Below are 14,988 nucleotides of genomic sequence, written 5' to 3' on the forward strand. Positions count from 1 at the left end.
GGGAGGCAGAAACTCAGGTGCATTCTAGGGTGGTGGACTCCACCCCTGAGCAGTTCCATCCTTCAGCTCCAGAGCCTTAGTCTGTCTAGTGAGGAGATCACGGCCAATCTGTAGGGTCCTTGGGAGGGTTAAATGCAGTGACACACCTGGCAGGACGTCAGCAGTGGCATCTGCTGTTACTGCCAGCACTAAGGTGGCCAGGGATGGATGTGAGCCCCGTATCCTAGGCTTCAAGGCCTAGGAGGAGGCACTACATAAGCCACAGCGTCCCTGGGGGGTGGGAAGGACCTGGGGCCGCTCTAGCATCTAACCCAGTTGAGAGCTTCCTTCCTGCAGGTCCTGGAGCCCCGGCTCGGGGCGGGCCTCCCCCCAAGAGCGCCCGCGCCCTTCCCTGGCGTGAGCGTATGTGCCTTTGGACTACATCGTGGAAGCCAGCACCATGCAGTCCATGGGCATATGCACTTGCCTCAAGGCCTATGTCATCGAGGAGCCGCCGGAGCCACCACTGCCACCAGCCAGAAAGAGGAGCTGGGATGTGGGGGGGCAGCACAGGGGCTGGGATGGGTTGGGCCAGGCACACCCCACCACTCGGCCCTTCTGACCCCCCACCTGCTCTTTCCTAGGGCTACATTGGACTCCCAGGGCTCTTCGGCCTGCCAGGGTCCGATGGAGAGCGAGTGAGTATGCTTTCTTTGTTTACCTCTTACTCACCCACCCCCTCTGCCAGGTGCCAGCCTGGAGAAGCCATGGAATCCCTTCTAGTCAGATGCCCTTGAGTTCCGTAGGAGTCCACTGAGGGTACAAGGCAAGGCAGATGCCTTCCAGACAGAGAGTGCAAAGTCAGGGACATATGGTAACTTGGCAGGTTTAACAGGCGATACAGTCCAAGTGCTGAGTGTGAGGTGGGAAGGGGGGATGGGGGGGGAGTGAGGCTGGAGGTGGCACCTGAGCCAAGTGATACGTCACTCAGAGGCCAAGGTCAGGAAAAGACCTCTGTTCTGAGAGCACTGGGAGCTTCTGAAGGGCTTTCAGCAAATGAGAAATTGGCCCATTTTATATTGCAGACCAAGAGTCTGAAACTATGGCCTGTGGGCTGATGGTGCCAGTTGCTCGGTTTTGTGAAGTTTTGTTGAACAGCCATGCCCGTTTGCTCGTGCATCACCTGTGGTAGCGTTTGCTCTCATTCCGAGTTGAGTAATTATGACAGAGACTGTATGGCCTGCAGGCCTCTGGACCTTCCTCTCTGTCCTTTCCCTGCTTGAGCCCATATTTGGGAACTCAGGTGTAACCTTATCAACAAGCTGGGTACAGAGAATCTTAGGAAAGCGGGAGCACTTAGTGAGCACCAGCTGATTACTAGGGACACTGGGTACTTTTTTGGAACTTCCCCCCAGTTCACGTTCATGCAGACCCCAGCTCCACAGAGCACAAGGGCCATGCATCCTCTGTGCACATAACTGGCATCTACTTTGCATGTGGCCTGGATGCTAGGCCCTCAGTGACTCCCTATTGTGGGTGCTCTGGGGCTGGTTGTCCCCTGCTAGAACCTTGTCCTGACCTCTTGCCTGTGTTTTCCTCTACAGGGCCTGCCTGGTGTTCCTGGCAAGAGGGGCAAGATGGGTAGGCCGGTAAAGATTTTCCGTGTCTATTACGCAGACTCTATGGGGGAACTTGACCTCCCACTGGCCACGCTGCCCTGTCCACCTACGGCCTGGGCATCTTCTGCTTGCTTCTCTGCTCAGCCGTCGCTCTGCTCTGAGTGTGTGGCTGGCACGTGGGGCTGTCTGGGCCTCATGGCATCTTGTCAGAACACAGAGTGGCTGCTTTCCGGCTGGTGTTGGGGCTCCTGTGGGCTCTGGGTCCCTCTGGGATAGGGCCTGTGTGTGTGTGTGTGTGTGTGTGTGTGTGTGTGTGTACACGTGTGCATGCTTGGGCACCAGCTGCTCTGCAGTGCAGTTCTGTGTCTGGGGGGTGGGGGTTTATGCTGTCTGGGTCATTAGTGTCTGTGCTGAGGGACCTGCTTGGACTGGGGGATCTTGGCCTGGCCAGGTGTCGGTGCTGCTAACTCAGAGATTACTCAGTCTCCGTGTTGTCTTAGTGTCACCAGTTTCACCCATGCACACACCAGGCCAGAGGGCAGTGGAATGCTGGGCAGACCCACAGAAGGTGTGACCACAAGAGGGGCTCAGCAGTAACCCCCAGTCTACCATGACTCTCCATCTTGGTAGGAAATTGTTTTCACCTTGTTTGGGTATCTGTGGGGCAGGAAGGAAAAGACACAAGGCCAGAGAGATGAAGTAATTTGCCCGAGGTTTCACGTTGAGTAAAGAGCAGAGCCAGGATTCAAACTCCGTCTGTCTCTAGGGCCTCTGATCTCAGTGATGACTCAGGTTCACTGGTAGGAGATAATATTGTAAAAGTGGATTCCCTAGAATTTTTGCCTGGGGCAAAGTCATTCATTCCAATGCTCTTCCTATTCACAAAGGGAAACTGAGGCTCTGAGAGGCAGAGTGGTATGTCCAGGGTCCCACTGCCAAGCTGAGGGAGACCCAGGACTGTAACTGAAGCATCTTTCTCTCAGGCCTGCCCCCGTCGGTGGCTTAGGCTCCCTGCCTGTGCCTTGCAGGTTAGTGCCTAGACTTAGAACCATCATCAGCTCTGGGTCTGGGCCACCCTTTGCTTGTGGTTGATGGAGAAGGGACTGCGGGGAGGTTAGAACTTGAGAGTCAGCTGAGAGGGAGCCAAGAGCACTCCAGGGCAGCCAGAAGGGGGTGTCTGTGATTCTGGGGTTGACTGCATGCTCACAGGCACCTCTCCTGCCTGTTGCATGGACCTGGGCCCTCGGGGGGCCAAGGAGGGGATACAAAGGGAAGCAAGATTCAGGTCCTTGCTGCAAGGAGCTCCAGGGGGTTTCTCCTGCACTGTTCTGGCTTGTTCAGGGTTCGGCCCAGTGACACTTCTGGCTGGGGTCCGAGCCATGCCTCCCAGCCAGGGGTGTCTCCCCGGGGCTGGGAAGATGCTACAGTGAATCCTCTGGTTGGATGCTCTGTGAATTCACCGTTAAGCTGCTGGAATGCCTGACAGGGCCAGCGCTGCTCGCAGCTCCTCTTGTGGTCTCTGGCCAGGCCTGCCAAGGCGGGCCTTGTGTAGTGAGTCAGGCAGGCAGACTCTGGAGCTTGGAGCTGGAAAGGCTCAGCCCTGGCTCCCACTTCCTTGGTGTGTGTGGCTGGGGGACAGGTGGGACTTGCTCAAGGCCACATGCCCGTCTAGGGCGGGATAGGGCTTCTAACGTGGTGCATTTTGGTTTCAAACTCGGGGCTCTGTCCAGTTCTCTGGCTATGGGGAGAAGGGAGCAAAGTGACAGAGATCTCAGGTTTCCACGTGGGGAAACTGAGGCTAAAGCAGATGACTGTTTTTAGCTGTGGTCATGCTGTGGACTGGGGGTGTGGCCCATGGTGTCCCCAACTTGAGCTAGAGCTGTCCCAGAGCTACTAGTGACTCTGTACTCCAGGTGAGAACTCTACCTGCCTATCTCCTCCTTGTTCCCTGAGGTGACTCTTGGGTGGCTTCCCTAGTGGGTTTCAGAATGGCAGGGTGAAAGCATGCTTAGCATCGTGGAAAGAGTGCTGGGGACCTCCGGATCTATCCGTGTCAGCACTTGGAGTGCGCACATATTCTAGAAAAACACGTAGGGCGCTTTGAGTACTGTAGGAAAGGTGCCAGTTGGACTCACTTGGGGACTTCTCGACTTTGGAGAATTGAAGCATTGTAAAGAGGTCTGCAAGATCCTTCTGCAGGCTCTTCCTAGGGATTAAGTACTCCCACTTTGGTGCAAACCCTACCCAGTGGGTGATAGTGGCACATTAAAGTTTGCCAGGGGCTGGATTATAAATATCTTTCAAGACTGACCATTTTTCAGGCCAGGGAGCTGAGCCTTCTAGACTTTAGCAGGATTGCAGATCCTCAAGGCTGCACAGTCCCCCTGCCCCTACAGCCCGCCTCTGGTGCAGACTGCTCAGGTAGACACTGTGGGGAAGAAAGGGAGTGGCAGGGATGGCCCCTCAGCCCTCAGCATCATACCATGGATGTGGTGATGAGGTGACGAGGACTGTCCCTGTTTTCACGTGTATTGTCTCATCCCAGATCCTGGTTTTGTCTTCTCCTGGGCCTTGTTCTGCTCAGAGTACGAGGCATTCAGTTCCCCAGGGAGGCCTGACCAGGGAAAGTGGAGAAACCTTGTGGCTAGGGCCCCAGTAGGGTGCCAAGCTCATTGCTTGGGCCTCAGGCCAGAAGGTCCTGCTAGGAGCACACGCCCTGCATGAGCAAACACAGCCAGACAGGGTGGAAGCGGGGCCACATGTTCAGCTTGGCGGCCACTTCTCTGAGATGCAGAAGGGCCCAGTGTCAGGGGCCCTGGGGGGATGTGTCATTCAGTAGTGGAGGGATGAAGCAAATGAGCTGGGTGCTGGGGCCTTGAGCATGTGCTGGGCCTCAGTCTCCCCACTGAGGTGATGAAGTGCTGAATGTCAGGAGCTGCTAGGGTCTTTCCGTCTCAGGCCATCTGTGATTGTTTCAATCAGAGATTTGTTCCAGCACTTTCAAAGCTCCAACCTTTTCTCCCAACTCTTGTGCTCTTAATTACAAACCCTGGATTCCTAGAGGTCGTCTGCTTCACCCCTCTGAAGGGAGGGAGACTGAAGATGGAGACAGGGGCTGGGCATCGAGGCCGCCAAGCATGTACCAACCAGCAGAACCAGTCCTCAGCATCAGTCATGCCACTCCCTCCGTGCGTTAGCCCGGGTTCTCCTGAGCCCTTGGTATTCCTCATTGCACAGCACGGAATTCCAAGGCTTTGGAGGCCCATGGGTGGCAGAGCCAGGACTGGCATCAAGTTGCCCCAGTTGCCAAGCCTCACCAGGTTAGCTGGCCTGGCTGCTGGGCTGAGAAGAGCCTTTGGGCCAGCCTGGAGTGGCCTCCCAATGCAGACCCATGGGTTCGACACCTTCCTGGTGCCTGCTGAGTGAGAATATATTGGACACGGCAGCCAGATCAATGCCTAGGGAGTGCTGTTCAGGTCTCCATCTTGCTCTAAGCTCCTTCCTCAGGGCCTTGTCTAGGAGTTGGGCCAAGGTGAAGGGTTCTTAGAGATACACACCCCAGCCTGAGCATAACAGAGGGTCAGGTGAGGGTCTGTCCAAGGTTACACAACCAGCCAGGAAGCAAGCCAAGGTGAGTGCAGGTTGCCTCCAAACCCTGGGCTTGGAGAACAGAGCATAGACTTTCCAAGTCCTACCCCTAGTGGGCCATGTGGAGTCAACTGGGTGGCATCCCCCTGTCCCCTTAGGAATTGTCTTCCTCTCCTGTCAGGCCCCCCCATCCCAGCCTCGAAAGGCAGAGGCAAGAACTAAACACCTTCAGAAGGCCCCCCTGACCTCAGCCCACCCAGGCTGATGTCTCTTGTCCCAGGAGGTTAGAAGGATCTACCTTGTAGAATGACAAAGGGGCTGGAGTGGGGAGAGGCTGGAATTGCCAAGGGAGACCCCAAGGATACGGGGAGAAGAATCTTAGATAAGGTCAGATGTATCCCCACAGAGACCTGATCTGGAGGTGGGCCTGTACATGCATGTGTGTGTGCAAACACACACACATACCTCTCTGCCACTCTCTGAACCAGTTGGGCACATATTTGAACATGCCAGGATTTGTCCATGTGCAGCTCATAGGAACATGGCAAAGTCCAGAGAGGAGGGACCTGGGCTCAGCTCTGCTACAGACTTGCTTTTTGGCCTTGGCCAAGGGATGTTTCCTCCTGAGCCTCAATTTACACATCTGTTAAATGGAAATGATAACCTTCCCTTTAAGGGTAGATGTCAAAGGCAAGTGAAGTTTTGTATGCAAAGTGACTGGCTTGGTCCAAATATCTGGACTATGTCCTCATTTCCCTCCTTGGGTGCCTGATGAAGCCACACCTCTTGTAGGGTCAATGCTAACCCCTGCCCTTCTGAACCAAGAGGGCTTCCTGACAGAGGGGGGATTTGAGGGGGGTAGGATTGCCGGGCAGAGCAAGACAAAGGCCTGTACACACACATATTTCAAGGTCTCTGCTGAGCCAGTATAGACTTTGTAATTGGTTTGGGTTTTGTTTTTAAGTTTAATTTACTCACTGGATTCCCTGGGTAGCCTTGGAAATGAGAAACAAATGATCCTCCATGAAGAACTGTTACTGTTTGAACAGCTCAGGCATCTACTTGGTCAGAAAAACATGAAATTTCCCTGAAAAAACAGTGATTTGAATTCAAAGAGAGGGGAGAACAGCTTTCCCTAAATTCCAAGCTGAGGACTTTCTTTTCCTTTTGAAGTGGAATGGAGTTGTCCCCCTGCCACCCCAGGAACATCCCCACAGCTGATGTTTTTCCAGCTGCCAGTCTCCCCAGAGAGCGTGGGATGGGGTTAGGGAGGGGGCGAGAGGCCAGACCTGCCTGAGCCCGGTGACCTGACCTCTCTCGTGAGCTGCCCAAAGTCACCTGTGGCAACGGTGCTGATGTTTACCGCTGGTGTAACCTTGTATGACCTTGATGCTTACCTGTCAGAGTCTCACTTTATCTGTAAAATAGGGATCATGGTTCCACAGGGTGGCTTTTGAGGAGCATGTCACAGTCATAGAAGGTAAAAGTTGGAAAATGCTGCACAGGCCTACCGTTCTTTGACCAGTGGGGAAATTGAGGCCCACAGGGAAAGGGGTGCTCTCTCCCCAAGTCAGCAGCTGGTCTCCAGGCCTCGACCCAGATTCCTGACCCCCCACTCCATCAGAACCAGGTGGCAAATTGGGGGTTGGCATTTCCATGCTGGGGAGCCAGGTACCAGTTTCTTTTCAGAGACTTGGGGACATAAGAAGAGGGCTCAACATCCATGAGTCTCAGCACAGTAGCCAGCACCTGAGAAATTCTTTTTTTTTTTTTTTAAGATTTTTTGAAGAGAGGAAGGGAGAGGGAGAGAGAAAGAGAAACATCGAAGTGAGAATGAAACATATATTAGCTGCCTCCTGCACTCCCTGTACTGGGGATCAAGGCCACAACCTAGGCATGTCCCCTGGCCAGAATCGAACCAGCAACCTTTTGGTCCACAGTTGGTGCCTAACCAACTGAGCCACACAGGCCAGGGCCTGAGAAATTCTTTAGGTGGAGTGTTTGTTGAGGGTGCAGTGTGATCCAGGATCCCACTGCTTGCCCAGATCTCAGAACCAAGGAGCAAGACTGCATGGACATGTCCTTGTGTCCGTTCCCCCCACCCCGGGGGGTCTGGATCAAAGCCACCCAGAGGTATAAACACTAATCTATAGATGTTTGTTCTCTCTTGTGCCCCCAGGGGTTTCCTGGAGACTTTGGGGAAAGAGGGCCACCCGGACTGGATGGAAACCCTGTAAGTATTTCAAGTCTTTGGGAACAGGAAAGAGATTCAGAGGGAGCTCACAGCAGGTATTAGGAACCCCAGTCCTGCCACCTACTAGCTAGGTGCTCCTGGATGAATTAATTGTGTGACTTATCTGAACCCCACGCTCCTGTCTACTGTGAATGCCCTGTGACCCCACCCCCTAGGTGAGCCTCCAGCCCTGAGTCTTTGGTCCCAGAGTCCCAGGCTGTGTCCCATACTCAAGGACTTAGGAAGGTTCACGGGTCACTCCCCACTGGAGAAGCCAGGGCTACTGCCATCTTACAAAGCACCAGAAATGTTTATGAGACGGCAGCAGCCTCGGGAAGCAGATAGTTTGCAGGCCCTGTATGGAGAGGAGAGCTGAGTTCTAAAGAAATCTCCAGCACAGGCATGTTTATAGAGTTTGTAAATAATCAGAGGAGCCAGGTCAGCTTGCCCTGGGGAGCTGAGCCCTGCCTTTCCCGTCCTGCCCCAGGCTCAGGCTTGGCGGGAGAGGAAGCCTGGGGGTGCAGACCACCTCCAGAGCTCCTTGGAATACCTGCCATGTCCCCCCCTAGCTCTCCTGGGACTTCCCTCCCGAGCAGCTGTGCCAGCTGTGCTTTCTGCAGAGGTGGCTGCTGGATACATAATCAGCACCTGATTATATTCTCATTGCAGTTCCACAAATGTTCCCTGGGGCTGACCGTTGGGCTCCCTTGGGGGCTGAAGCCCTGGCCTCAGAGCCAGGTAGACCTGGGTTTGAATCTTGCCAAACCACTTGCCAAGCGTGGCACTTGGACAAACCACCTCTCTGGATCTGTTTCCTTATCTGTAAATCAGGGTGATCAGAATGCCGGCCTCACAGGGCTGTTGTGAGAATGAAATGAGAGAGGAGAAGGGGTTTGGCCCATGACCAGTGTTCACTGGATGGAGCTGTTATAAATAGTCGGGTGTGTAATAACAGGGTATAGTTCCTGCCCTTGAGGAGCTCACGGCTGTCTCCCCAGTTATCGCACAAGGCGGAGTAGTAGATGGGTGGAGGAGGGAGGGGAAGACCCTTGGGGAAAGTGACATTAGAATTGGGTAGAAGAAAGAAGTGAGAAGACATTCCAGGTGGAGGAAGGAACACCAATGGAGGCACAGAGGTGAGAAGCCAGAGCCTTCCCCTCAGTGTATCTGTCATTGGATTAACCATTGTAATATGTGATGTCGTATTGGAAGGCCCCCTAAGGAGAAGCAAGGGTGTCTGTACTCATGGCCTAGAGGAGCAGGAAGGGGACCTGATGTGTGGTCCGGGCTCTGCCACACGGTTGTTGCCTGGCCTTGGACAAGTCACTCCCCTTCCCTGAGCCTTGGTTCCCTCATTTTGAAGCCACGGCTGCTTCTCACCTCCTTCCTTCTTGGTGGCTGGGATAATGACCTCCATCTAAGCGCCCTGGGATTGCACAGGCGATGGCAGACAAAACCCCGGATGATGTGGGCAATTCTCATTGATAATCGCCATTTCTAGAGTTCCCTGTTTTTATTCATGTCCTTGCATTTTGAACTTGAGCCAAACCCCTCTACTGTCTTTTCTGGTGCAAGCAATTGAAGGTCCATTTATAGAGATGAGGAAAGAGAAACGTGCCCACTGACGCACCCAGCCACATCTCCTGACTTCCAGGCAAGAGCTCTCCCAGCAGCTCGGAGACCTTGGGAGGCAGAAACCTGGGAGCCTGTGGGGTTCTCTGAGGGCCCCGGCCGCCTCCTGGCTGAGAGAGCAGAGAGCTAGCCTGGTGGCTCTCAGCTCGGAGTCCTCACCACTGTGCTATTTTCTTGCATTTGACCTTGGGCAAATCACTTAACTCTCAAGCCTCAGTTTTGCCAAATGAGGGTGAAATGAGATCTGGGTCAAGCACCCTACACCTCCTGATTACCACGACTGGGATTCCGCCCACTCCTTCACACTTACAATTGGAAGCTACCCGATTTGGAAATCCAACCTCCCCGTTTTACAGATGCGGAAAGCTGAGGGCAGAGGGGGCACAGGTCTTGTCTGAACCTTAAGCCAGGCTCAGGAGAGTCACCGGTCAGGAACAAGGAATGGTCAGCTCAGAGAACTCCACCAGGCATCCCCGTGCAGGATGGTGTGGAGAGGGTGGCCCCGGAGGGAGACAGGGCAACTAACCACCTTGGTCTCTCTCTGTTTGCAGGGAGAACTGGGCCTGCCAGGGCCCCCAGGAGTCCCCGGCCTCATTGTAAGTACACAGATGCCTGAGGCAGGGGAGGGCCAGGAGACAGGGCTGCTGAAAGGGTCCCTCTCTCATCCAACCCCAGGAGGAGCTGGTGTAGCAGGACAGGCCAGTCTGGGCAGGGGGCTAAGGGAGGACAATCCTACTGTGTGGCCTCAGGTGCATTACCTACCTTCTCTGAGTCCCTTTCTTCACTAGTTGAATGGGGATAGGCGCTTGGAGTGTGACACTGCCAATGTACTTTCACACCTGCTGCCTGTCTGTCACTCTGCAAGGACATGTATGCAGGTGATGACATGCACACTGGACAGGTGAGGTGCTTCAGGTCCAGAGAAACGAAGTGACTGGCAGAGGAGCGGAGGCTCTGGGCCACATGGGCAGTCTTCTCTATTCTTTTCTTCAGAGTACTGACTTTGGAACCAGGCCACCTGAGTTCAAGTCATACTTCTGCCACATCCTGGCTGTGTGCCCTGGGCCAAGTTACTTACCCTCTCTGAGCCTTTGTTCCTCATCTTTAAAATAGGGATAATAGTAGAATCCTCTTGGGGTGGTTGTGAAGATTAAATGAGGCATCACATGTATAGTCTTTGGGATGGGGTCTACCACTCAGTAAATGTTCAATTAGTGGGAAATATTATCATGTTAATTACTGTTATTACCTCCTGATGTGCCTGGGCCTGAGAGAGGCCTGTACCCAGGGAGGTGGGAGGCAATCTGACCTCTGACTCCATCCAGGTTGGGATAGGCCTTGTGGAGTGAGTAGTTCTGTTAGCCCTCCTGGGTGTTCAGAGGGTGGGCCTTGACCTTGAGCCTGGTCCCAAGGGCCAGTGACAGGCCTGAGTCTGGGAAATGATTCTAGGAACTTCCCCAGGGTTTGATGCCCCTTCTGTTCTGTCCTCTGGCTCATTCCTCATGGGGTTTGCGTCTGGGGGGCCATGGGGGTCACAAGCAGACTCTTCCCTAGTGCTTCGGCCACTCCAGCAACTGTGCTGAGAAATTGTGTTCAGAAGGAGGCTGAAGAAGACCTGGGACAGGGGGATGGGTTAGGGACCCCTATTGTTCTGGGGAGGCCATTCCTGGGTAGTGGTCCCAGAGGCCCCCAGGGACAATGTGCTCCTGCTCAGGTGGGTGGAGTGGGGGTGGAGGGTCAGATCAACCTGTGCCTAAATCCTGGCCTCCCATCCTCCTGGCTGTGTGGTCTTGCTTCCTTGAACCTCGGGGACCCTGTCTGTAAAATGGGATCATTGTGCCCACTCTTGTTAGGACCACAGGTACCACATCCAGTCTAGTTCCATGGCTAAGAAGGAACCAGATCTCTTAGGTTCAAATCCTAGCTCTACCATTCCTTTAATTGCAATTCTGAATAAATGTCTTCACCTCCCCATGCCTTAATTTCTTCATCTGTAAAATAGGGATAATATTAGTACCTAACTCGGAGGATTGCTGCAAGGATTTAAAGAAACTAGAACATTAAAAATGCCTAGTACACAGTAAGCACTCAAGAAGTACTAGTTATGATAATAATAGTTGATGGTGATGATGATGATGATTGTACACACATACATAAAGTATTTTGCCCCTGGTAGCAGCTGTCTAGATTGCTGCATTGAGAAAGATTTCACTCACACTGGAACTTTGTGGGAGAGGATGCTGCAATTGATTAGTGATGTCTGCCCTGGCCTGGGATTAGGATATGTCAACACATGAGTCAGACATCTGTCACCCTGGCTGTCCTTTGCCGAGCACCTTGTTTGGGACAAGGCACTGACCTAGATGCTTTGGAAAAATAAATCTGTGCACCAAGAGTTAGAGAACCTGACTTCATGGGGACTTTGAAGTGTCCTAGTCCAACCTCTAAGTTCAGCAGAGGTCTCTCCGGAGCATCTTGGTCATATGGTCATTAAACTCCAATGTGAACACCCTGGTGTTAGACGCTCCCTCCCCTGGGAGCCCAGTCCATTTCCACAGAGCTCTCATTGTACAAATTTTCCTGTGTATATCGCCCAAGTCATGGTCCTGCCCCTGGGAGAGGCTGCTGGAGATGTAAAGACGGTCATTGTCTGTTCTTCCCTGGCTCCTTCCTCAGGCTATATGATCCTAGCCCCTAACGCTTTTCTGAAGGGATGTTTATGTATCCTGGCTGTCATCCTTGGCACAGGTTCCCATTTGTCATTGTCCTGGCGGCCACTAGATTGGCTCCTGAGAGGGGCAAGAATATTGCTTGGCCGAATACACGCAGATTCTGGAGACGGAGACTGTGCCCTTACAGCCCTGGTGCCCACATGTGCTCCCTGGTCTCTCCACAGTTAGTGTTGCCAGATTAAACATAAGACGCCCAGTGAAATCTGAATGTCAGCTGTGATATTTAGAACACATTTATGCTAAAATATCTCTCACTGTTTATCTGACATTCCAGTTTAACTGGGCAGTCTGTTTTTATTTGCTCAATCTGGCAACCCTATTCACAGCATTTCTTAGGTGAATCCTATTCGGCAGATAGAAAAACTGAGGCCCTTGGTCAAGGTCACACACAAGGCAGGATAGCACAGAGGCATAATTGGAGGTCGTGTCTCCCAATTCCTAATCCAGGGCACGCCTCTTCCTGCTCCCCTCTGAGGGATCTTAGCTGGGGTCGAGCCCCGGGCATCCCAGCATTTCTCAGATGTACCCCCTCAGCATGTCCCTTTCCAAAGAGCTGATGAGTTCCTCCTCCTGCTTGCCTCTTGCCCTATATGTTTCTCCCATCACTTTCAGCCCCTCTTCTCACTGTTTTAAAATCTCCTGTGCTGCTAAGGTGATGGTTTCTTTCTCCTTGTGACTTGGCGGGGGGGTCACAGGGCTGGACCTGAGACCATCAAGTCGCTGCTGCTTCCCCACCCCCAAGGCAGAGCCCTCTCCAACCCAAGGCACCCACCACTGCCGCCCCGGGTTTTTGGGAACAGTGATTCTGTGCCTTGGGGGAAGTTGCCTCCCCAAAGAAGGGAACAAAGGAATTTTCTAACCAGGAGTTAAAGGGGGAGATGGACTGTGAGTCACCTTTGGTTTCCTAGAGGATGTGGGTTTTTAGCTGAGCACATGGGAATTCCACGGGAACTGATAATCATTTTAATGGAGATTCAAATTTATTCAATGCCTTCTGTCTAGTCAGCCGAAGTAATTTGCATGCAGACTGAAGCCCAAACTTCCGCTGTCCCCCGGGTCTTTGCAGCCAGGAGGAAGGGCAGGAGAGAACAAACATTGACGGAATGTCTGTCAGCTCTGTGTGTGCTTGACATACATTCGCTGCAGGAGCCTTGAGGTGCTTGGGGTGCTGTGGCAGCCTGGGCACCTAGATGGGGAGGCTGGCGCCCCAGGTCACCAGCTAGGGACTTGCAACCCAGGCCCGTGTGGCCCCCTGCGGCCTCTGAGGTGGGACTGCCTGGAAACAGCCTCCTTTGAGTAATTGAAACCCTTTGGCTGGCCCTCAAGGAAAGTGTGCCCGATTCCAGAATCTGCTCAACAAAGAAGATTTCTGTCTTTTTCATTCTCAGTGACACAGAAGGAATTTTGTCTCCTCCATTTAATGAGACCCCAAGAATATGTGATCTGGCCAAAACCCAGTATGTGGGGTAGAGTGGACAAACCCACCATATTCTGTCACTAACCAATCATCTGGTTCTGTTTCCTTGTTTATAAAGTGAGGTCTGGAACCCCCACTAACTGATATTTGCCAAACTCTGTGCCAAGTATTTAGCACAGCCATTCTCTGAGGGTAGAAAGCGGGATTACAGTTGTGCAGTTAAGGAAACCGAGGCTCAGAGAGGCTGGAGCACCTGCCCAAGGTCACACAGCCGATGAGCTGGACCTGGGCCTGTGTGCAGAGCTCATGCTCTTCACCACTGTATTCCACTGCCGGCTCCGCAGACTTCTGTGCTGGATGGGGACAGCAGAGGCGTGAGAACATGGACTGGCAGTGCCAGGGGCTGTTCTGTGTGAGAGATGGTGCTTATTAAGATCACACAGGAGCCAGGACTGGCCGCAGCCCCCAGGTCCCTGTCCCCAAGCTGGGGGCCTGGATCAGAGTTTCTGGAAAGAGGCCCTGTCGCCTTCAAAGGCAGTTCCAGGGAACGCTGCAGCAAGATTTTTCCCTAGAGGTTTTGTAAATGAGAGTTTCCAGGGCTTTTCTTCATCCATTCATTAGCCTACTTTTAGTGGCTTCTTTGGGGCACAGGGAAGGCAGTGGCCACATAGGCACACACATAAATGGTCGTCAGCGTGGAATGGGCTCGGAGTGAAAGCTGTGTCAGCTTCTGAGACCTGACAGCAGGGGCCTGACCTGGCCTACGGAGCCTGGTCACCCAGGACAAGTGGCGATTAGTGATGTGAGCACATGAGTTTAGGAAACGGTGGCCAAGGATGTCACGGCTAGAGAGAGCCAGTAAGACAGAAAGGTGAGACATATGAGGGAGGGAGGCCTGGCAGCACTTCTGCCAGGAAGGGTGGGCACCGGAAGCACCCTGGGGTTTTGTTTTTTTTCTGGGATCCCTGGCAAAGTCCATAGCATACTTAGGAGGAGAACTCATGCCAATTTCTGCATCTGAAGCCTGTCCTCAGGCCCTGTCACTTCTGAGTGGCAGTGATGAGGAAAGGCACCCTGAGTCCTTTATGGAGTAAACAGAGCCAGTCCAGGGCTAGTGAGCATGGACCGTGGGGCCAACCAGACAGACCTGGGTTCTGGCCCTGCCTCTGGCCCCTGCTTCTTGCTTAGTCTTGGGCAAGGTGCGTCACCTCTCTCTACGCCACGGTTTTCTCATCTGTGAAGTGGAATGGGACCGAGAATGGTGCTGACCTCATGGGGTTACTGTAAGGAGCTGGTGAGTGGCGGAGCTGCACGCACCGTGGTTCCTGGCACAGGCTGAGCTCTTGCTGACAGGGATCTGATGAGACTCGGTGTCAAGTGTGGTGTCTGGCACACAGTAGGAGCTCTGTAAGTGGTTGCAGATGTGGTTGGCTGTGCTCTTGGTGGGAGCCAGCGAGATGAGGGCAAAGCGTGTAGAGCCGTGTCTGGGAACTTAGGCAAAAGTGGAAACAGGATACAAATTAAGGGTGTTACACATTGTTCTTTCTTGTGGGGACACGACATTCTGTGTGTCGCTTGGTCGCTTGGCCAAGCTGCCTGTGAGGGTGTCTAGTGCAGAGCAGACTGGTTTTCTTCAGGCTGTCCTGGGGGGAAGTAGCCTGGAGTTTTCTCTCTTCCTCCCCCAAATGCGTTGCTATCCCAGCGCAGGGGTCCCATGGACATGAGGAAGACCTGCCCTACGTGTGTGCCGCCTTCTCCCCATGTCCCCTGCAGCCAGAGTCCCTTTTC

At 53.4% G+C, this 14,988-nt stretch overlaps 1 protein-coding gene across 3 annotated transcripts in view; it reads left to right on the forward strand.

The window, feature by feature from the left end:
- The window catches only part of COL27A1 (collagen type XXVII alpha 1 chain), a 120,843-nt gene that overhangs the window by 43,032 nt on the left and 62,823 nt on the right, over window positions 1-14,988 (forward strand). For all 3 annotated transcript variants that reach the window (XM_081151939.1, XM_081151940.1, XM_081151938.1), the window contains 4 exons: window positions 624-677; window positions 1,584-1,628; window positions 7,366-7,419; window positions 9,603-9,647. In XM_081151939.1, the coding sequence (XP_081008065.1) occupies window positions 624-677; window positions 1,584-1,628; window positions 7,366-7,419; window positions 9,603-9,647 (198 nt within the window). The remainder of the gene's footprint in view (window positions 1-623; window positions 678-1,583; window positions 1,629-7,365; window positions 7,420-9,602; window positions 9,648-14,988) is intronic.

This window comes from Miniopterus schreibersii (genome assembly GCF_964146895.1).
Source record: "Miniopterus schreibersii genome assembly, chromosome: 11".
Lineage (NCBI taxonomy): Eukaryota > Metazoa > Chordata > Mammalia > Chiroptera > Miniopteridae > Miniopterus > Miniopterus schreibersii.